Source organism: Schistocerca nitens, chromosome 3 (genome assembly GCF_023898315.1).
Source record: "Schistocerca nitens isolate TAMUIC-IGC-003100 chromosome 3, iqSchNite1.1, whole genome shotgun sequence".
Classification (NCBI taxonomy): Eukaryota; Metazoa; Arthropoda; class Insecta; order Orthoptera; family Acrididae; genus Schistocerca; species Schistocerca nitens.
The window spans coordinates 756,102,171-756,124,453 of NC_064616.1; the positions used below are offsets into that span (position 1 = coordinate 756,102,171).

General features: G+C 44.5%; 1 protein-coding gene across 1 annotated transcript in view; it reads left to right on the plus strand.

Moving 5' to 3' along the window:
• Positions 1-22,283, plus strand: part of LOC126249418 (protein artichoke-like) — a 426,659-nt gene that overhangs the window by 273,922 nt on the left and 130,454 nt on the right. The window contains exon 2 of the mRNA XM_049951071.1: positions 16,637-16,929. Coding sequence (XP_049807028.1) covers positions 16,637-16,929 — 293 coding nt within the window. The remainder of the gene's footprint in view (positions 1-16,636; positions 16,930-22,283) is intronic.

Sequence of the window (22,283 nt, forward strand, 5' to 3'; positions counted from 1 at the left end):
AATGGAGACGTGTCGTCTTCAGCGATGAGAGTCGCTTCTGCCTTGGTGCCAATGATGGTCGTATGCGTGTTTGGCGCCGTGCAGGTGAGCGCCACAATCAGGACTGCATACGACCGAGGCACACAGGGCCAACACCCGGCATCATGGTGTGGGGAGCGATCTCCTACACTGGCCGTACACCACTGGTGATCGTCGAGGGGACACTGAATAGAGCACGGTACATCCAAACCGTTATCGAACCCATCGTTCTACCATTCCTAGACCGGCAAGGGAACTTGCTGTTCCAACAGGACAATGCACGTCCGCATGTATCCCGTGCCACCCAACGTGCTCTAGAAGGTGTAAGTCAACTACCCTGGCCAGCGAGATCTCCGGATCTGTCCCCCATTGAGCATGTTTGGGACTGGATGAAGCGTCGTCTCACGCGGTCTGCACGTCCAGCACGAACGCTGGTCTAACTGAGGCGCCAGGTGGAAATGGCATGGCAAGCCGTTCCACAGGACTACATCCAGCATCTCTACGATCGTCTCCATGGGAGAATAGCAGCCTGCATTGCTGCGAAAGGTGGATATACACTATACTAGTGCCGACATTGTGCATGCTCTGTTGCCTGTGTCTATGTGCCTGTGGTTCTGTCAGTGTGATCATGTGATGTATCTGACCCCAGGAATGTGTCAATAAAGTTTCCCCTTCCTGGGACAATGAATTCACGGTGTTCTTATTTCAATTTCCAGGAGTGTATATATTTTGTTAATAAGTTTGCGCTAATGGCCTAGCCGCAGTGCTAACACCGGTTTCCGCCAGTGAAATTAAAAGCTGTCGGAATTTGCTACCATTAGGATGACTGACCGTCCAGGTCTCTCGGCGCTGTTGGCAAGCGGGCTGCACTCAGCCCCTTTGAGACCAACTGAGGAGCTATTTGACGGTGAAGTAGCGTCTCTTGTCACGAAAACTGACAACGGCCCGGAGAGCAGTGTGTTGACGACATGCTCCTCCATATCCGCATCCGGTGATGCCTATCGACTGAGGATGTCATGGCGGTCGGTCGGTATCGTTAACCCTTCCGAGGTCTGTTCGAAAGGAGCTTAGAGAGGTTTTCTAAATCAGTCTGCTACTCATTTTGAACTTCTGATAAATTTACTAGACCGTAAACATCTGCATCTAAAGGGTGGTCAGAAACAGCCTGAAAACCTTGTAAGGTTAGTTGGTTGATTTGTCGGAGTGGATCAAACAGCGAGGTCAGCGGTCCCAACGGATTATGGAGAGATGGGGAAGGAAATCGGCAGTGTCCTATCAAAGGAATCATCCTGGAATTTGCCTGAAGTGATATAGGGAAATCACAAGCTTGTAAGAGTATTGCAGGGTAGGTTGTGCTGAGAAATAATTGTTAAGAAAAAAATTCGATTCGTTTCCGAGTTAATCAACATACTCGTAGAATTTACACAATCATGTCGTTGCGCTAACAAATTAAAGCCACCAGCCAGATACAATTAGTGTCAGGTGTTGTCATAGCGTAGATGATAGCACACGATACTGCTCAGTTTTTGGTTCGGGTTCGATTCTTCCTACCGTCCCATGTCCAATTTTTGTATCGCTCTCTTGTTCGGTTTTAGGAAACCCAAGGACAAACACCGTCTCTGGCTGGCTGCTTACAAGCTTTCCAGACTGTTTCTGAGCACACTGTATACACCGCAAGCAACGTTACTGTGTGATGTGGAGGGTACTTCTGATAAAAATATAATTTTTCTCCCTCTTTTATTCCATTCATGAATGATGAACGGGAAGAATGACTGTCGGTAAAGCTCCGTAGGAACTCTTAATTTTCCTGATTTTCTAGTCGTTCTCATTTTGCAAGACGTATGTGGAAGTAAGTAATATTTGTCACACTCTTTTTCTGAACATACGCTCTCAAAACTTCTACAGTAAACCTCTCCGTGATGCATAAAGTGGCTATTGTAGGGTCTGCCAGTGGAATTTGTCGAGCAACTACGTAACACTCTCGCTACGTGTAAATCGTCCATTGTCGAAACGTGCCGCTCTTCTCTGGATCCTCTCTATCTCTTTTATTTATTCAATCCGATAAAGTTCTCAAACTGATAAACAATAATCAAGAATCGGTCGAACAAGTGTTTTGTAAGCCACTTCTACTGTGGATGGATTACATTTCCTTAAGATTCTCCCAGTGAATTTTAATTTAGCACCTGCTTTTCGTAATATTTGTTTTATGCTGTAGTTCCACTTAAAATAGTTCCTTATGATTCTTCTTTTGCTACTGCATTGTCCTGCATCTTGGGCAGGATCGGCAGGGTTAAATACTGATTTGGCATGGTTAATTTTTAAGGGTTGGCCGGATGCCCTTCCTGCCGCCACCCCATACCCTCTAGGACGGAAATAGTGTACCCCAGCTGTCTGCGTCTAGTGTTAATCATGAAATATTGCGAATGTGTTGCAAATGTCTGTGAGTCATGCAAATGAGGCGGAACGTGGGAAACAGCCCGGTATTCACATATTGGGACGTGGAAAACCGCCTAAAAACCACATCCAGGCTGGCCAGCACGCCAGCCCTCGTCGGTAATCTGCCTGGCGGATTCGATACGGGGCCGACGCGCCTACCCGAGTCCAGGAAGCAGCGCGTTAGCGCTCTTTTTTTCCCGTTGTTGATCTCATTTGGTTCTAAATTGTTCGTTTTGTTCGTTGTATTTGTTCGGGGCGAACGTCCCATGACACACATTCAGGTTCTTCGTTGATCCGTTCACTCAGTTTTTTTATTTCAGAACACGCTGAGCTACCGTGCCGCTCGTTCTCAGATCCCCTGGCGGGTCTTAAAATAGTACCTTATGATTATACCTAGTATTTTACGATAGTTACTGTTTCCAGTGAATTGTCGGCAGTAGTACAATTCAACAGTTGTGAACTTATTGCCTGTTAATGCGCAGTATAGGTGTAAATACTTCAGCATACAGCCACTAATAAAAGAAACATAATCCTTAGCAAAGCGTTTCGGGAGTTAAGCTCCCATAATCGGCTCCCTATGCTAGTCCTGCATAAAGATTCATTTCAAAAGCACACGAGGCCAAAATACAAAAACAAATAAAATTATTCGAACATAAAATCCTCCTCTTACCTTAAAAAAAGGCCACACGAGACTCAGTGTCCCGCTTATCCATGTTACCGCCCATCCATCAAAGCATTCCTTCCGTAAAGTTTATGCAGGATTAAGTTAGACAGCGAGATGATGGGATCTCGATTCCCTAAACGCGTTGATGAAGATTATGTTCCTAACATTTGTTTATTTAACCTGATCTGATTACAGCCATCAGTCCCTGTCTTACATCGGACCAGGTTTTCACATATACAGGCCCTTTCTTACATCGTAGTTACCTAAGAATTATCAATTTTAATATGCCATATAGTATTAAAATGATATGAGCATGAGCTGTCCGCGAGACTGTCCGCCGGCTCTGTAGACATGTGTATCGCCGGCAAATCGTAGCGATCGGTCGCTGATCGCTGATCGCATGGAAATCCCAGCCAATCTGATGGAACGCATGCGATTCGTGCACGCAATGTGGCTGCCTGGATGGTTAGCAAAGGGGTATGGCAATATGTTTGAGATTCGTTTCTCTATTTATCCAGCGTTGTTGCGGAGTTTGGTACGTGTTGTGGTACGAATACCAAAATTCCTGAAGTCGTACCCATTATTCCATTGTCAGTTGCAACAGTTTTCAATGCAAATGAACAAAGAGTTACTGAAAGGTAAGTTGGTTAAGTCAAGGAACACACCTGGGACGATTTTTTCTATTTAAAACATTCTATTGTACTTATGAGGGAAAAAAGGAGTGCAGAAACGAAAATTACAACATTCGGAATGGATTACAGACTTCGCATTTTAAGTGGACTTGACTGCACTCTGCCCACAGTGACTTTACTGGACGGTAAATGACAGCATCATCTGCAAATAATCTAAGAGGGCTACTCAGATTGTGTACTATGTCGTTAATATAGATCAGGAACAATAGAGGGCCTATAACACTTCCTTGCGGGACGCAAGGCTAAGATGGCGTCTAGTGCGGTTGTGTGTAGTGATCAAGTGAACAAAAGTAACAGTTGTGCCTTAAAAACAGGTGTCTATGGGAATTGTAGTAGTGAAATCGTGAAGCTAAAAGAACAAATTTCAAGTTTACAAAAAACTTTGGACGTTTTAAGATATGACATTTCGCGTTTAAGAAACGAAAATGCTGAGCAGCTGAAAGTCCCTCGCAACATGGCGCCAATTGTAAATAATCAGTCGAATTACTCGACAAACAAGAGTAAAATTTACGAAAATACGTGTTGCGCGTGTAAAAAGTACAACACTTTCAGTGACAGGATGTGCTTAGCTTGCACTAAAATATCAAAAGTTGCGGAAAGGAGACATGCAGAATCGGAGAAATTCCAGTGTGCATCAACTACGTCTAACGAACAAAACGCAACGTTGAGTCGAAAAGTTTCAGGACTCTGCTACTGTGGACATCGTGTCTGTAAAGCAATTATGTGCATAAAATGTAAAACTGTGTTTCATTTCTCTTGGGTAAATGTGAACTCTAAACAAAACTTCTGGCTCTGTATGGAAGACGAGTTAGGACTAGACTTGAATAACAAAGACTATACTTACGATATAATCAATGTGCTCATTGATGAGGTTAAAGAATTAAAAAGTAAATATGACGAGCTCCCATGACAGAAGTTACAAAATGATGGTGAAATACTCAGAGACAAAAAAAAAAGGTTCCTAATCATGCGAAAACAAAAACTCTATAAACGAAATCGCTGCAAAAACCAATCAGTATATTACACCTAAAACATCATCTAAAGCTGTGAAAAAAATTGCGAATGATTCCTCGTTATACATTACGACAAGGAACATGTTTGATGTGCTACAAAAAGATGAAAATTGTGAACAACAAAGCACTGAGGTAAATAAAAACTTCATAGTTCCAGAAAACAGCATAAGCAGCAAGAAACATTCGTACAACAGACACAGCAGTAACATAAAAAGCTCACCTAAACACAAAAAAAGAATAACAGTGTTTGCAGACAGCCATGGGCGATCAGTTGCAGCTAACTTAATGCATCAAAGTCATAATTTCGTAATCCAAGGAAATGTTATACCAGGTGCACCATTAACTTCAATACTTGAAAGCTGTAACAACTTACAGAATCTCACAATGAATGACACAGTTATAACCTGGGGTGGCACAAATGATATAGCCTAAAACGAAGCAGACAAGGCATTAAATGCTATAACATCAGCATTAATTAAGCTTCAGCACACAAATGTAATCATAGTAGGGATACCCCATAGATATGATCTTGAAAACTGGTCTTGTGTGAACGATGAAACCAGGCGAACAAATAGGAAAATAGCCAAAATAGTGAAATCCTTCCAAAACACTCAGTTTGTAACAGTCCCTGAGAACAGAGACTGGTACACTTCTCACGGACTACACCTAAATGCTAATGGCAAGGAAGAAATGGCCAGAACTTTACTTGCAGTCATCTCTCCAAAAAACCAACTAAAGCCTGCAATATCACTTGAGTGGAAGGATCCAGATGGAACTGAGCAAATAATACCACAGCAAGAAAAAATTACAGTTCCAGAAATCAACCACAATGTTGTCAAGAGGACAGCAACGAACAATGGAGTAAGAAGATCAGTTTGCAGCATATTCAAAAGTCCAGAAACACATTGTGCTCGTTGAAGATCCTCAAGACCAATAAACCCAGAGTTCAAAGTGACATGCTTTTGTGGGAAAGTAAAGCAACTAACAAATTCCCAGGACTGGGTAAAAACAACTTGCCAAGACAGCTAGTTAAAACAACAGAAGCTGTGGCATCAACTGCAGACTCTTCAGTATCACTTACTCAATCAAATGTGGTGGAGTATACAACTCCAGTTACTGCAACACCAGGCAGTTCGGCAACTCCTCGGACTGTACAGAGCAAGAAGGCACCTCAACAGCTACCTTGACAACTAGACAGACAGAAGCCAGGTTGGGTAGTAGATCGAGAAATGCAAGATCGCCAAAGAACAGGAACACTTTTAATGCCTGCATCCAGAAGTTACGTAAGTGAACCAACTCAGTGCATTTTAAAGGAAGATAATCAGAGTGACCAGTTGAAAATACCACTAAGGCTCATGCACCTAAACATAGAGTACCTTAGAAATAAGCTTAATATATTACAGGTTTTTGTAAATGAACAGTCACCTCATATAGTAGTGTTAACTGAGCATGGATTAAAATCTGACGAAATTATTTACTGTAAACTAGAGGGCTACTCCTTAGCAAATAGTTATTGTAGACAGCAACATAAGGGTGGTGGTGTGGCAGTGTACATTAGCAAGAATCTCCAGTACAAGAAAATAAACTATCTAGACCTGTACAACAAAGAAGGCTTGATTGAAGTGAGAGGCATTGAAGTCCACACCAAAGAGTGTAGAGAGGTTATGAGAAAACATAAAGTTATTGGGATTTATCATCCACCAAAGGCTGATGTAGTTACCTTCATAGACATACACTCCTGGAAATTGAAATAAGAACACCGTGAATTCATTGTCCCAGGAAGGGGAAACTTTATTGACACATTCCTGGGGTCAGATACATCACATGATCACACTGACAGAACCACAGGCACATAGTCACAGGCAACAGAGCATGCACAATGTCGGCACTAGTACAGTGTATATCCACCTTTCGCAGCAATGCAGGCTGCTATTCTCCCATGGAGACGATCGTAGAGATGCTGGATGTAGTCCTGTAGAACGGCTTGCCATGCCATTTCCACCTGGCGCCTCAGTTGGACCAGCGGTCGTGCTGGACGTGCAGACCGCGTGAGACGACGCTTCATCCAGTCCCAAACATGCTCAATGGGGGACAGATCCGGAGATCTTGCTGGCCAGGGTAGTTGACTTACACCTTCTAGAGCACGTTGGGTGGCACGGGATACATGCGGACGTGCATTGTCCTGTTCGAACAGCAAGTTCCCTTGCCGGTCTAGGAATGGTAGAACGATGGGTTCAATGACGGTTTGGATGTACCGTGCACTATTCAGTGTCCCCTCGACGATCACCAGTGGTGTACGGCCAGTGTAGGAGATCGCTCCCCACACCATGATGCCGGGTGTTGGCCCTGTGTGCCTCGGTCATATGCAGTCCTGATTGTGGCGCTCACCTGCACGGCACCAAACACGCATACGACCATCATTGCCACCAAAGCAGAAGCGACTCTCATCGCTGAAGACGACACGTCTCCATTCGTCCCTCCATTCACGCCTGTCGCGACATCACTGGAGGCGGGCTGCACGATGTTGGGGCGTGAGCGGAAGACGGCCTAACGGTGTGCGGAACCGTAGCCCAGCTTCATGGAGACGGTTGCGAATGGTCCTCGCCGATACCCCAGGAGCAACAGTGTCCCTAATTTGCTGGGAAGTGGCGGTGCGGTCCCCTACGGCACTGCGTAGGATCCTACGGTCTTGGCGTGCATCCGTGCGTCGCTGCGGTCCGGTCCCAGGTCGACGGGCACGTGCACCTTCCGCCGACCACTGGCGACAACATCGATGTACTGTGGAGACCTCACGCCCCACGTGTTGAGCAATTCGGCGGTACGTCCACCCGGCCTCCCACATGCCCACTATACGCCCTCGCTCAAAGTCCGTCAACTGCACATACGGTTCACGTCCACGCTGTCGCGGCATGCTACCAGTGTTAAAGACTGCGATGGAGCTCCGCATGCCACGGCAAACTGGCTGACACTGACGGCGGCGGTGCACAAATGCTGCGCAGCTAGCGCCATTCGACGGCCAACACCGCGGTTCCTGGTGTGTCCGCTGTGCCGTGCGTGTGATCATTGCTTGTACAACCCTCTCGCAGTGTCCGGAGCAAGTATGGTGGGTCTGACACACCGGTGTCAATGTGTTCTTTTTTCCATTTCCAGGAGTGTATTTAGTAGAGTAGTAGGACGTTGTGGTCCCAGTGACCTAACTATACTTGGTGATCTGAATATTGAGGCAAAATCTTCCAGTTTGTGTAATATGAGGTTAATAGATACTCTTAATCCATATAATCTCATAAATGTAGTAAACAGTGATACCAGGGTAACAAAGTCCACATCTAGCAGAATTGATTACGTTATACTATGTAAACATATTAAAGACAGTGTTAGGTGCTGGAATATGGATTTTCACTACTCTGACCACAAATGCCAGCTTGTAGAGTATGTAAACACAAGCATCCCAAAAATGACAAAAGTTATCGAAAATAAAAGAATACTAAAAGAGGTTAACATCCTTGCCCTAAGAAATAAGGATGTGAAAACAAATGGACCAAATTCTATGATACTATGCTAAGACACTCTGACAGATGCTGCCCTGTTAAGAAAATACAAAGAGTGTTCACCCATAACCAAAGTGCAAAAACCAACAGACTGATACTTCCAGCAAATATGATAAAACTCAGGCAAAACATCCAGGACCTGGATGTGTTACACAAGTCAACAAACCTGCAGGTTTTTTAGGCCAAGTACAACGAAGCCAAGAAAATCTTTAAGAAAGAGCTTTCAAATCTAAGAAAACAGATATACAGCAGTGAAATTGCTCAATCAGACAATATAGCCAAGACCTCATGGAGAATTGTAAATCAATTTCGCAAAGCCACACCGAAGCCAGAAACTGAAATTGTAAATATAAGACATGAAGGAAACACAATTAAATATCCTAATAAAGTCTGCAATGTTTTCAATAAATACTTTATATCTGCAGCTGTTAGTCCAGTTAGTAACACAATTGTGGGTAGTGAGGTAAAGCTCTGCCTCTTTGAAGAGTCACCTTTTGAATTCAAACAAGTAAGTGAAAAAGAAATAGGCAGTATAATAAATAACCTAAAGAATAAGTTCTCATCTGGATGGGATTGTTTGAAAGTTAATATCAGTAAATCTCTGTTATTGCCATTTAAACTTACAAACTCACACCAAACCTCTATCAGTAACATAGGTGGAATTGAAGTAGTGGACACAGAAGGCTGCAGATTTCTAGGTATTCCTAGATGAAAATCAAAGATGGGTAAACCATATCAAATTTTTATGCAATAAAATCAGCAGTTCACTACATCTAATCAGCCAGTTATCAAAAGTAGTCCCACATCAGACATTAAAAACAATTTATTATGGAACCATTTTTGCACAGATTAATTACGGGATAGAGATATGGGGTTGTGCTGCCAACATACATATGAACAGAATATTAACCCTACAGTAAAGAGCAATCAGAATTATCCATGGATTAGGGTACAGAGATTCATGCAGGGAAATCTTTGTTCATCATAAATACCTCAGAGTCTACTCACTGTATCTTTACAAAATAATTATATTTTTTGTGACACATCAAAACAAAGCAACAAAGTGCTCTGATATGCATGCCTATAATACAAGAAATAAAGACTGCTACAACAGACAAAGAACAAAATTAAAAACAACAGACCATAGTCCATGCATTAGTGGTCAAATATGGTACAACCGAGCTCTATAATGTGCCACAAAGGGAACTTATTCAAAGTGAAACTGAAATATTTCTTGCTTGACAAGTGTTTATATTCTTTAAGTGAATATTAATATTAAACCAAAATAAATTATTGTATATATATATATATATATATATATATATATATATATATATATATATATATATATATATATTTGTGTAAAAAAATGCTACGACGTTTGCAAAAGACACCAGTTGGTGTCTCCATGCAAAAATTACAATACATAAGAATAAAAAATAAAGTTTCTGTTTTACTCGATGACTTTCCGTCTATTACTACGAACTGTGATCTTTCTGACAGGAAATCACGAATCCACTCGCACAACTGAGGTGATATTCCATAGGCACGCAGTTTGGTTAGAAGACGCTTATGAAGAACGGTGTCGAAAGCCTTCTGGAAATCTATAAATATGGTATCAATTTGACATCCCCTGTCGAAAGCACTCATTACTTCGTGAGTATAAAGAGCGTGCTGTGTTTCGCAAGAACGATATTTTCTGAATCCGTGCGGACTATGTGTCAATAAATCGTTTTCTTCGAGGTACTTCATAATGTTCGAATACAGTATATGTTCCTAAACCCTACTGCAAATCGACGTTAGTGGTATGGGTCTGTAATTGAACGGATTAATCCTACTTCCCTTTTTGGGTATTGGTGTGACTTGAGCAATTTTCCAGTCTTTAGGTGCGGATTTTTCTGTGTGCGAGAGGTTTTATATAATTGCTAAACATGGAGCTATTGCATCAGCATACTCTGAGAGGAACCTGACTGGTATACAGTCTGGAACGGAGGCTTTGCCTTTATTAAGTGATTTAAGCTGCTTTGTTACACCAAGGATATCTACTTCTATGTTTCTCATCTTGGCAATTGTTCTTGATTAGAATTCAGGAATATTTACTTCGTCTTGTTTGATGAAGGAGTTTCGGAAAACCGTGTTTAATAACTCTGCTTTAGTGCAACTGACATCAGTGACTTCACCGTTGTTATAGCGTAGTGAAGGTATCGATTGCGTCTTGCCACTGGTGTGCTTTATATATAACCAGAATGTCTTTGGGTTTTCTGCCAGATTCCGAGACAGAGTTTCATTGTGGAAATTATTAAAAGAGTCTTGCTTTGATGCACGAGCTATATTTCGAACTTCTTCAAAACTTCGCCAATCTTGGGGATTTTGGGTTCTTTTAAATTTGGCATGCTTTTTTCGTTGCTTCTGTAACAGCTATCTGACCCGTTTTGTGTACTATGGGGGATCAGTACCATCACTTATTAATTTATGTTGTATGTATCTCAACTGCCATCGATACTATCTATTTTAAATCATTCCACATCTTTTCTACGCTTACGTGATCAGATCGGAAGGAGTGGAGACTGTCTCTTAAAAAGTCGTTAAGAGCATTTTTATCGGCTTTTTTAAATAGATGTACTTTGCATTTATTTTTTATGGTTGTGGGTGTTACGGTATTCAGCCTAGCAACAACTTCCTTGTGGTCGCTAATCCCTGTATTCGTCATGATACTCCCTATTTGTCCAGTATTATTTGTCGCTAAGAGGCCAAGTATGGTTTCGCAACTACTTACGCTTTGAGTGGGCCCATGAACTAATTGTTCAAAATAATTTTCTGAGAAAGCATTCAGCACAATTTCGGATGACGTTTTATGCCTACCACCGGCTTTAAACGCATATCGAGGGTAGATTGAAGTCGCCACCGACTATAATTGTATGAGTGGGGTACCTATTTGAAATGAGACTCAAGTTTTCTTTGAACTGTTCAGCAACCATATCTTCTGACTCGGGGGTCGGTGCAACGATCCAATTAATAGTTTAGTCCGATTGTCAAGTATAGCCTCTATCCATACTATTTCGCAGGAACTATCTAACTCAATTTCACTACAAGGTAAACTACTTATGACAACAATAAATACTCCACCACCAGCTGTATTTAATCTATCCTTTCTGAGCACTATTAGGTCGTTTGAAAAAATTTCGGCTGAACTTATTTCCGACTTTAGCCAGCTTTCCGTACCTATAACTATTTGAGCTTTAGTGCTTTCTATTAGGGCTTGGAGCTCTGATTCCTTCCCAACACAGCTACGACAATTTACAACTACAATACCGATCGTTTCTACAATTACCTTACTGTGTTTTACCTGCCCCCTTTTAGACGGAAGCTCTTTCTGTGGTTTTCTGAGACCCTCTAACCTAAGAAACCGCACAGTCCCTTCCACTCAGCCCTCGCTACCCGTGTAGCCGCTTCCTGTGTGTGATGGACTCCTGACCTATTAATCGTAACCCGGAAACACACCATCGGATGGCGCAAGTCAAGGAATCTGCAGCCTACACGGTCACAGAACCGCCTGAGCCTCTGATTCAGGCCCTCCACTCGGCTTTGCACCACAGGACCACAGTCGGTTCTGTCGACGATGCTGCAGATGGTGAGCTCCACCTTAATCTCGCAAGCAAGACTGGCAGTCTCTACCATTTCCGCTAGCCGCCCGAAACCAGAGAGAATCTCTTCCAGTCCAAAGCGACATATGTCACTGGTAACGACATCGGCCACCACCTGCTGTTGGCTGCACCCTGTACTCTTCATGGCATCCAGAAGCACCATTTACACATCCAGAATGAGTTCCCCGAGTATACACAGGGAGTACACACTGGATTCTTTCCCCTCCTTGTCAGCCATGTTCCTAAGGGGCCCCATTACGCGCCTAATGTTGCAGCTCCCAGCTACCAGTAACCCCCCCCCCCCCCCTCTGTGGTGAATGCCCAGACCCTGCGGCCCGGGAAGCTTCCTCTGGAACAGTGTGGACGACTGCACCCGGCTGATGAGAGACTTCGATAGCCACATATAACGCCCGAAACATGTTCGTCAAATGAACTGTGGAGGCCCTATGATCGGCTCCTCGGAAAGTCTTCCGCTGCCTGCCAGACTTTGGAATGATCTCCCCTCGACCACGGTTGAGGGGCCAACCTCAGTGCAGGCAGTACCCGGGGCGGCCACAGCAGTGGACCGATCGGGGGACATGTGGGTCGTGCTCGACGTCCCTCGCATCCCCGCGTCCGACACCACACACTTAACATCAGCCTCAAGCTGTGTGACGGAAGCCAACACTGCCTGGAGCTGTGAGTGAAGGGTCACCAACTCACCTCACATCTGTACACAGCAGTCACAGTGACTATCCATTTCTGTAGTGGCTCCTGTTTGAAACTCGCAAAAACATGTAATAAACGAACGGTGTACTCGCCTTATTAGCAGCAGGGACTCAAGCGGCTCTGTCACTGACGGTCTGACAGACACTGAGCTGTTCTAAGCAAAACAAACAAAAGCATGTACGATACGAGGGTCGATACAAGGGTCGATAGGAACTGCGCTGCTCTACGCTACACTGTTATTAAAATAAAAGGTTGTTCCCAGTAAGCACTCAAACACACAAGCAATTACAAAAATATACTAGTAACTACACAGGTAACCTAAAATAAGTCGCTCCTGTTTGAAGCTCCTGAAAATATACAGGGTGAGTCACCTAACGTTACCGCTGGATATATTTCGTAAACCACATCAAATACTGACGAATCGATTCCACAGACCGAACGTGAGGAGAGGGGCTAGTGTAATTGGTTAATACAAACCATAAAAAAATGCACGGAAGTACGTTTTTTAACACAAACCTACGTTTTTTAAATGGAACCCCGTTAGTTTTGTTAGCACATCTGAACATATAAACAAATACGTAATCAGTGTCGTTTGTTGCATTGTAAAATGTTATTTACATCCGGAGATATTGTAACCTAAAGTTGACGCTTGAGCACCACTCCTCCGCTGTTCGATCGTGTGTATCGGAGAGCACCGAATTACGTAGGGATCCAAAGGGAACGGTGATGGACCTTAGATACAGAAGAGACTGGAACAGCACATTACGTCCATATGCTAACACCTTTTGATTGGTCTTTCTCACTGACGCACATGTACATTACCATGAGGGGTGAGGTAAACGTACACACGTGGTTTCCGTTTTCAATTACGAAGTGGAATAGAGTGTGTCCCACTGGAAACGCGTCTACGTATGTGGTATCAGCATGATGATGCACCTGCACATTCTGCAATTAACACTAGGCTGACCCGTGACAGGTTGTTCGATGGGCGTTTCATAGGACGTGGAGGACGCATAAATTGGCCAGCCCGTTCTCCTGCTCTTACACCTCTGGACTTCTTTCTGTGGGGTACGTTAAAGGAGAATGTGTACCGTGATGTGCCTACAACCACAGAGGATATGAAACAACGTATTGTGGCAGCCTGCGGTGACATTACACCAGATGTAGTGCAGCGTGTACGACATTCATTACGACAGAGATTGCAATTGTGTGCAGCAAATGATGGCCACCACATTGAACATCTATTGGCCTGACATGTCGGGACACACCCTATTCCACTCCGTAAATGAAAATGGAAACCACGTGTGTACGTGTACCTCACCCCTCATGGTAATTTACGTACATGTGCCTCAGTGAAAAAGACCAATCAAAAGGTGTTAGCATGTTTACATTAACTTCTAGGGTTATTCTATCGCCCGTAAATTAAGTTTTAGTTTCTGCAAAATGTCGCCACTTAGCGCAAATTTGTTTGTTGACATCTGTGCTGCAAAGTTTTAACATAGAACTGCATGTAGCACCGTTTTTAGACGTAATCTATAGCGATTTGCACATTCCGCTGCTCAAAATCTTCATTTCTATAATAATTAATTAATTATGGGCGATAAATGTTAGTAATAATTTGCAAACAATGAAAACTATTGCAAGTTAAGTGTATAGTATAACTTAACTAGTTTAAAATGCGTGTTATGCCCCCAAAATATTATATAGTGCCGTTCTTTTCGTCATGAATTTTCTATTGAATTTTGTAAACAATTTCCCGTTGAACTTTATTGCTCTTTACGGGCTTGATTATTTATGAATCTTAACATATGACTACGGCACTCGATCAGCTATGACGAAACGTTTTTAATGAGTGCTCACTCATCCCTGTAAGTTTTTATTTACTGTTTTTATTAATCTTTCAGTATTCGTGATATTAACCGACTTTGAGGTTACTATAACTTTTGCGTCTCGTGACTTGAAATAAAGATCGATCTTTCAGAAGGTGCATACAGGGTGTTACAAAAAGGTACGGCCAAACTTTCAGGAAACATTCCTCACACACAAATAAAGAAAAGATGTTTTGCGGACATGTTAGAGTTCATTTTAGTTTCGTCAGTATGTACTGTACTGCCTCGATTCACCGCCAGTTGGCCCAATTGAAGGAAGGTAATGTTGATTTCGGTGCTTGTGTTGACATGCGACTCATTGCTCTACAGTACTAGCATCAAGCACATCAATTCGTAGCATCAACAGGTTAGTGTTCATCACGAACGAGGTTTTGCAGTCAGTGCAATGTTTACAAATGCGGAGTTGGCATATGTCCATGGATTAGCACGGGGCAATAGCCGTGGCGCGGTACGTTTGTATCGAGACAGATTTCCAGAACGAAGGTGTCCCGAGAGGAAGACGTTTAAAGCAATTGATCGGCGTCTTAGGGAGCACTGAACATTCCAGCCTATGACTCGCGACTGGGGAAGACCTAGAACGACGAGGACACCTGCAAAGGGCGAGGCAATTCTTCGTGCAGTTGACGATAACCCTAATGTCAGCGTCAGAGAAGTTGCTGCTGTACAAGGTAACGTTGACCACGTCACTGTATGGAGAGTGCTACGGGAGAACCAGTTCAAAAATGGTTCAAATAGCTCTGAGCACTATGGGACTTAACTTCTAAGGTCATCAGTCCCCTAGAACTTAGAACTACTTCAACCTAACTAACCTAAGAACATCACACACATCCATGCCCGAGGCAGGATTCGAACCTGCGACTGTAGCGGCCGCGCGGTTCCAGACTGTAGCGCCTTTAACCGCTTGGCCACCACGGCCGGCGGAGAACCAGTTGTTTCCGTACCATGTACAGCGTGTGCAGGCACTATCAGCAGCTGATTGGCCTCCACGGGTACACTTCTGCGAATGGTTCATCCAACAATGTGTCAATCATCATTTCAGTGCAAATGTTCTCTTTACGGATGAGGTTTCATTCCAACGTAAACAAATTGTACATTTTCACAATCAGCATGTGTGGGCTGACGAGAATCCGCACGCAATTGTGCAATCACGTCATCAACACAGATTTTCTGTGAACGTTTGGGCAGGCATTGTTGGTGATGTCTTGATTGGGCCCCATGTTCTTCCACCTACGCTCAATCGAGCACGTTATCATGATTTCATACGGGATACTCTACCTGTGCTGCTAGAACATGTGCCTTTACAAGTACGACACAACATGTGGTTCATGCACGATGGAGCTCCTGCACATTTCAGTCGAAGTGTTCGTACGCTTCTCAACAACAGATTCGGTGACCGATGGATTGGTAGAGGCGGACCAATTCCATGGCCTCCACGCTCTCCTGACAACCCTCTTGACTTTCACTTATGGGGGCATTTGAAAGCTCTTGTCTGCGCAACCCCGGTACCAAATGTAGAGACTCTTCGTGCTCGTATTGTGGACGGCTGTGATACAATACGCCATTCTCCAGGGCTGCATCAGCGCATCAGGGATTCCATGCGACGGAGGGTGGATGCATGTATCCTCGCTAACGGAGGACATTTTGAACATTTCCTGTAACAAAGTGTTTGAAGTCACGCTGGTACGTTCTGTTGCTGTGTGTTTCCATTCCATGATTAATGTGATTTGAAGAGAAGTAATAAAATGAGCTCTAACATGGAAAGTAAGCGTTTCCGGACACATGTCCAAATAACTTATTTTCTTTCTTTGTCTGTGAGGAATGTTTCCTGAAAGTTTGGCCGTACCTTTTTGTAACACCCTGTATTGCTGACCACAATTCACTGCCGCATCGCCCTTCACTGTAAGTTACATAGTTCTCGCGTAATGCGCGGAAAACCAAACAATACCCCAAGCACATGCTTTATAATTGAAGGCTTAATGCCGACCGACATCGCGGGTCTGACAGCGGCTGGCGGCGTGTTGCAGGGAACCCGCTGGACTGCGGCTGCGAGTCGCGCGAGCTGCTGCTGTGGCTGGACGAGCACCCCAAGCTGGAGATGGCGCTGGCGGCGGAGCACGAGTGTTCGGCGCCCACAGAAGTGTCCGGCCTGTCTCTCACCGACCCGGAGCTGCGCCGGCGCTGCGTAGCTCCCACCGTGCGCCACGTGTGGGCGCGGCCCGTCACCGCCACGTCGCTACTCGTCACCTGGCACAGCGACAACTCGTCGCGCTCCGCCGGCTTCCGCGTCACGCTGCGCCCCCTCGACCGCAAGGATACCGTAAGAGCACTTCGTAACCTAGCTAAATCTATCTAGCTTTGCTGCGGGCCAATCTGCTCAGATACGAGGCGTACTCATAAAGTCTGAACTATAGCCTCGGAAAGTTCGAGCTGCGACCGTAAAAGACAATTCTACGAGGGTAATCCTGTAAGATGGCAAAAACTATGCCCCTTACATGAAGTCATTAAAGATCACCTAACTCACGTTGAGCGAACAGTAGGGCGGAATAAAAATGACTGACAAGGCGCAATGCATCTTGTAGAGGGTATAGTACAGACGTATTGGAATAATTAATGTCGGGTGATGGTTTTAAAGTAATTCACACGACATGAAAACTTTGTGGAAACGCGTCGATTTACTGGAGGCTAGTTTATCCCAGGGAAGTATTCGAGTTGACCGTGGCCGGCTGGGGAACGGCGAAGGGAAGCGACAATAGGCAGCTTAGGGCGGCTCGAGCTCTGAGAAAGCGGTAATGGGGCTGCCTTAAGATGAGTGACAGTGAGTGGGTGGTTGACCCCACGCTGGTGTACCGGGAAGCAGACGGAGAACTTGTACGCCTGTTGATAAATGTTCGTCGTCCCGTTTTCAGTGAAACATGCGAGTAAGCCGCGCAAAGCTAAGGTGGAGCGGTCAACAGACGCCAAAATATGCGTGTTCGTGACTATAGCAACTTCACGCTGAATTCACAGTCCGCAGAGTCTGAAGTAAATCAGGTGGAGAGCGACAGAATACGCCAGCCTCCGATGGGAACGTAGGACTGAGGAATTTGAAGTACTCTCCTGGGTGTCAGAATTCCGGAAAAATTGGTGTTTTGTGCAGACGCTAACCTTGATGGGTGGCCTGGGAGGAGCAAAATAGTAGAAGTTGAGAGCAAGGGAAATTTTGTGGGAATTCGTTCACTTGCCAGAGCAGGCATTGGTCGGCGCTGGGAAGCGAAGCATAATTAACATGACTTGCGCTGCAATTGGCGTAAGTGATTTTGCTGGAGGAGAAACCGAGGCGAAGAGTGGACTGGGAGAAGTCCCCGTAGAGGTCTTCCGCTCCCAGCTTGCGTAGAGTGCGGACGGGGCGTTCTTTACTCAGCTTGCCTGAGAAAGAGTGAGCATCTCTGCAGATTTGGACTTAGCAAATGGAACGATTGAGCTTGGAGATAGAAAGTTTTGGTTCAGCTATGTACTGAGCAAGACAGCTGGAGTGAATAGACGAGCGCAGCCTTGCAGCACCACGAGGTCGGCCGACGTCCTCACAACGACGACGCCCCGCCACGCTGAATTCGGTGATATTGCACCCACCCCGGCTGATTAAATTGTTGGTTCAAATGGCTCTGAGCACTATGGGACTTAACTTCTAAGGTCGTCAGTCCCCTAGAACTTAGAACTACTTAAACCTAACTAACCTAAGGACATCACACACATCCATGCCCGAGGCAGGATTCGAACCTGCGACCGTAGCGGTCACGCGGTTCCAGACTGTAGCGCCTTTAACCGCTTGGCCACACCGGCCGGCGATTAAATTGTTGGATCACGTCGGCAAAGTTTCCACGACGGTTTCATGGGCCGTGTATTGGGGAATTCTTCTCGCACTTCGCATTACGCCTGGGTCAGTCGATAGGAATTAATTTTGATTTATCGCGCTTTACTCCACGTAAACGCAATTTATTACCACTGCCTGATAGGAGACTCTTGTAATGTGATGACTGAAGGTCGGGAGTTAAAATAAATTTGTGCTAATCGACTGCATCTGTTTTAAATCAAGTAGTTGCAATCCCAAGTCACTTTCCTAATTTTATGTTCAACATATGCATCTGGCGTTCAATAGCTGAATATAACATCAATGTGCACCCCTTTTTAATTAAAAGTGATCAATTCTGAATCAATTAACGTCAACACTGCCACCGCAGTTCAGTCAGGAGGCACAGGGCCTTATTACTTTTTGCGTTATCCGATATTGCGGCAGTTTTGCACTCTCTGTTGATCTGTTAGTCAATTAGCTGGGGTGAACACACGCCAGAACCAGATAAGTGACGGGTGGGGTGTTACAATCCCAAAAGTAAGGTCTCCTATTTTTTATAAGTACATAGAACTGTTTATTTCTACAATGGTTTACATCAGTTTACAGCTTGAACATTTAGCTATTTTTCGATATAATCACCATTTCTGTCGATGCATTTTTGTAGACGCTGTGGAAGTTTTTATATGCCCATGTCACACCAGCTCGCCGCCATGCTGTTCAAAAAGTTATGAATCTCTTCTTTCACCTCGTCGTCGGAGCTGAATCGCTGGGACCACAATTAACGTTGACAGGTACTGTGAGATTCTGAAAAAAACTCACACGGTGAATTCAGAACCGCAGAAGAGGAATGTTGAGCGAGGGCGTACACATTCTCCATGACAACGCTCACCCACACATCACTCGGCAAACCGTTGCTCTCCTGCAACAGTTTCAGTGGAACTTAATCACCCACCCACCCTATTGTCCTGACTTGGCGCCCAGTGACTATCACCTGTTCCCTAGGTTAAAAGAGCATTTGGCCGGAAAGCGATTCAGCTCCGACGACGAGGTGAAAGAAGAGGTTCATAACTTTCTGAACAGCATGGCGGCGAGCTAGTATGACATGGGCATACAAAAACTGCTACAGCGTCTACAAAAATGCATCGACAGAAATGATTATGTCGAAAAATAGATAAATATTCAAGCCGTAAACTGATGTAAACCATTGTAGAAATAAACAGGTCTATGTAGTTACAAAAAGATAGGAGACCTTACTCTTGGGATTACGCTCGTACTTCCCACTTTGACTGTTATATAATCACTGTCATTACTGTCGCATCGCCGCGCGGGGTAGCAGCGCGATCTCGGGCGACTTCTTACAGTTCGCGTGACTCCCCTCGTCGGAGGTTCGAATCCTCCCTCGGGCGTGTTTGTGTGTGTTGTTGTGTTGTCCTTAGCGTAAATTAGTTTAAGTACTGTGTAAGCCTAGGGACCGATGACCTCAGCAGTGTGGTTCCCTTGGAACTTATCACAAAAATTTCTATCGCATTAGCGACCCATCCAGGCTTCGCACGGGTATCACTGTATATACAGCCGGGAGACTTGTCTGACATAGCAGTAATAAATTATATTCACAAACCTCCTTCGTGAATCAGTCTACCTATTGAATGAAATGTTATCGGGTTTCCAACCGCGTCAATTGCTTAAAACTACACGAGCTTTCGACCAAGCACTCCTTGGCCATTGTCAAGTGGGCTGTTCGTGCGCCCTTATATACGCTAGCTGCCGGCTGTGACGTCACTGGCGCCCGTGACATTGCCATATATGGGCATGTTTTGAGTCGGCGTTCGATGTGCCCTCTTCAACCTCGCGATCGCTGCATCCCACGCAGCACTGAGCTGCAAGCCACCGTCTCTATTCAGGGTGTTTGCGGTAATTTTTATTTCAATAGCTTCCTTTATTAAACTGTCCCAGAAGCCGTTAGTGCGAGCCACGACAGAGGTATCGTCAAATTTTATGTGGTGACCGTTTTCTAACGCATGCTCAGCTAACGCAGATTTCTCTGGATAGCGTTGGCGATAAAACCTCTCATGTTCTTTCCTGCGTTGTTCCACAGTGCGCACTGTTTGTCCTATGTACTTCTGGCCACACTCACAAGGTATTTCGTAGGCTCCAGGTGTTATGAGACCTACTGCGTCTTTAACTGGTCACAGTAATTGACGGATTTTCGTTGGAGGCCTGAAGATTGATTCGATCTTGTGTCTTTTCAAAAGGCGGCTTATCTTGCCCGACACAGAGTCACAGAATGGCAGCAAAGCAGGTTTCTTTTCTTGCTCTTCGTCGATGATCTACCTATTATTGACAGCCGTATCAAAGCCACTGAGATTAGCATTCACATACAGACATAAAAACTGCACCAGTTACCTTAATTTATAGTTGGATAGAAATAGATAGACTGTCGGCTAATTAGGCGATGGGCCATTTTGAAGTGATACTCCTGTCATCGTAATTCTATACCGTCACCCTGTGAGGGTTTACGCAAATGTGCTTCACTCATTGAAAACATAACCGCTGTCGTAGAAGACTCAAGCACGAACAATGTTCCATACTCATTAAAGATGTGAATTAAAATAAGTTCCTTAGTAAATCTCACAAAGCATTGTTCTACATGAATTGATTCGATTGACCAAGTGTCGAACCAATAATCTGTGTAGAGAAATGTTCTGTGCGACATGTTATGAGTTTTTATGTTTAAGTACACAAGGTACTACAGCAGTAACATCGCTGCCGAGTATGAAATGTTGCTTTCACTCGAGTCTACTACAACGGTGGTTATACACAGCTTATTAAACTAAAGTGTCACATATTTCCACGGGAGACAGTATTGGTCAAAACTAGGAGAAAAGTTCCGATGATTATGTGTCCAGAAACCAAAACCTGTTGAGATACGGTCCGTTTAAGGTTGGCAGTTTACAACCTACATTTTACTTGCAGATGGTCAGAATTCACAAGAGATGGTAGAGTAAATTACCACAGTAAGCACTTGTGGGCAGATGCAGATCGCCAAGCAATCATGGTGTTGAGGCATCACGATCAGTCTGAGTGTCAATATAAGGGTAGGAATTGTCGGCGACACACTCACACGGCTATTTGCTTTACCAAACCGAATAAGAGGTATCACCGATTTCTGAACGATGAGTCACTAGTGCAAAAAGAGAACAGCCACAGTCTTTTCTGTTCTGCCCTACTATTACCGTCTCCTCTCATTGTCACTGTCACCCGCTTACTCTCTCTTAACGCCACTGCCTCATTCATTCCTTCCCACTGCTGATGACTCTTCTCACTGTCGTTATCTCTCTCTTATTCATTGTCATTGTTATACACTCCACCTGTCATTATCTCTGGCTCTCACCCACGTCCACTTTCTCCTTCTCATTATTCCTCTCCTACTGGAACTGTCTCTTTCACTCTTTTTGCAAAATGAGAACGAATGTGGTTTAGGTACGATGAGGTACCACCACACTTCTATGGATCATGCGACAGTACCGAACGAGGTACCACCACACTTCTATGGATCATGCGACAGTACCGTAACGTTTCATGTGCGATGGATTGGTCGAGGAGGTCTCGTAGCATGGCCTCCCCTTTAAGGCTATTACGACACTTAAAGGAATTAGTGTATGCCCAGCCTATCGTTCAGACATTACAGTAATATGTGACTACTGCATGTGACACAATCGGAATGGAGCCAAGTGTATCTGAAAGAGTGCGTCACTAACTGTGAAGGAAGGCTGCGTGGATGGTAGGATGCGTGGTAACCACATGCAGCACTGCCTACAGTGTCTGCTTCTACGTAGCAGACA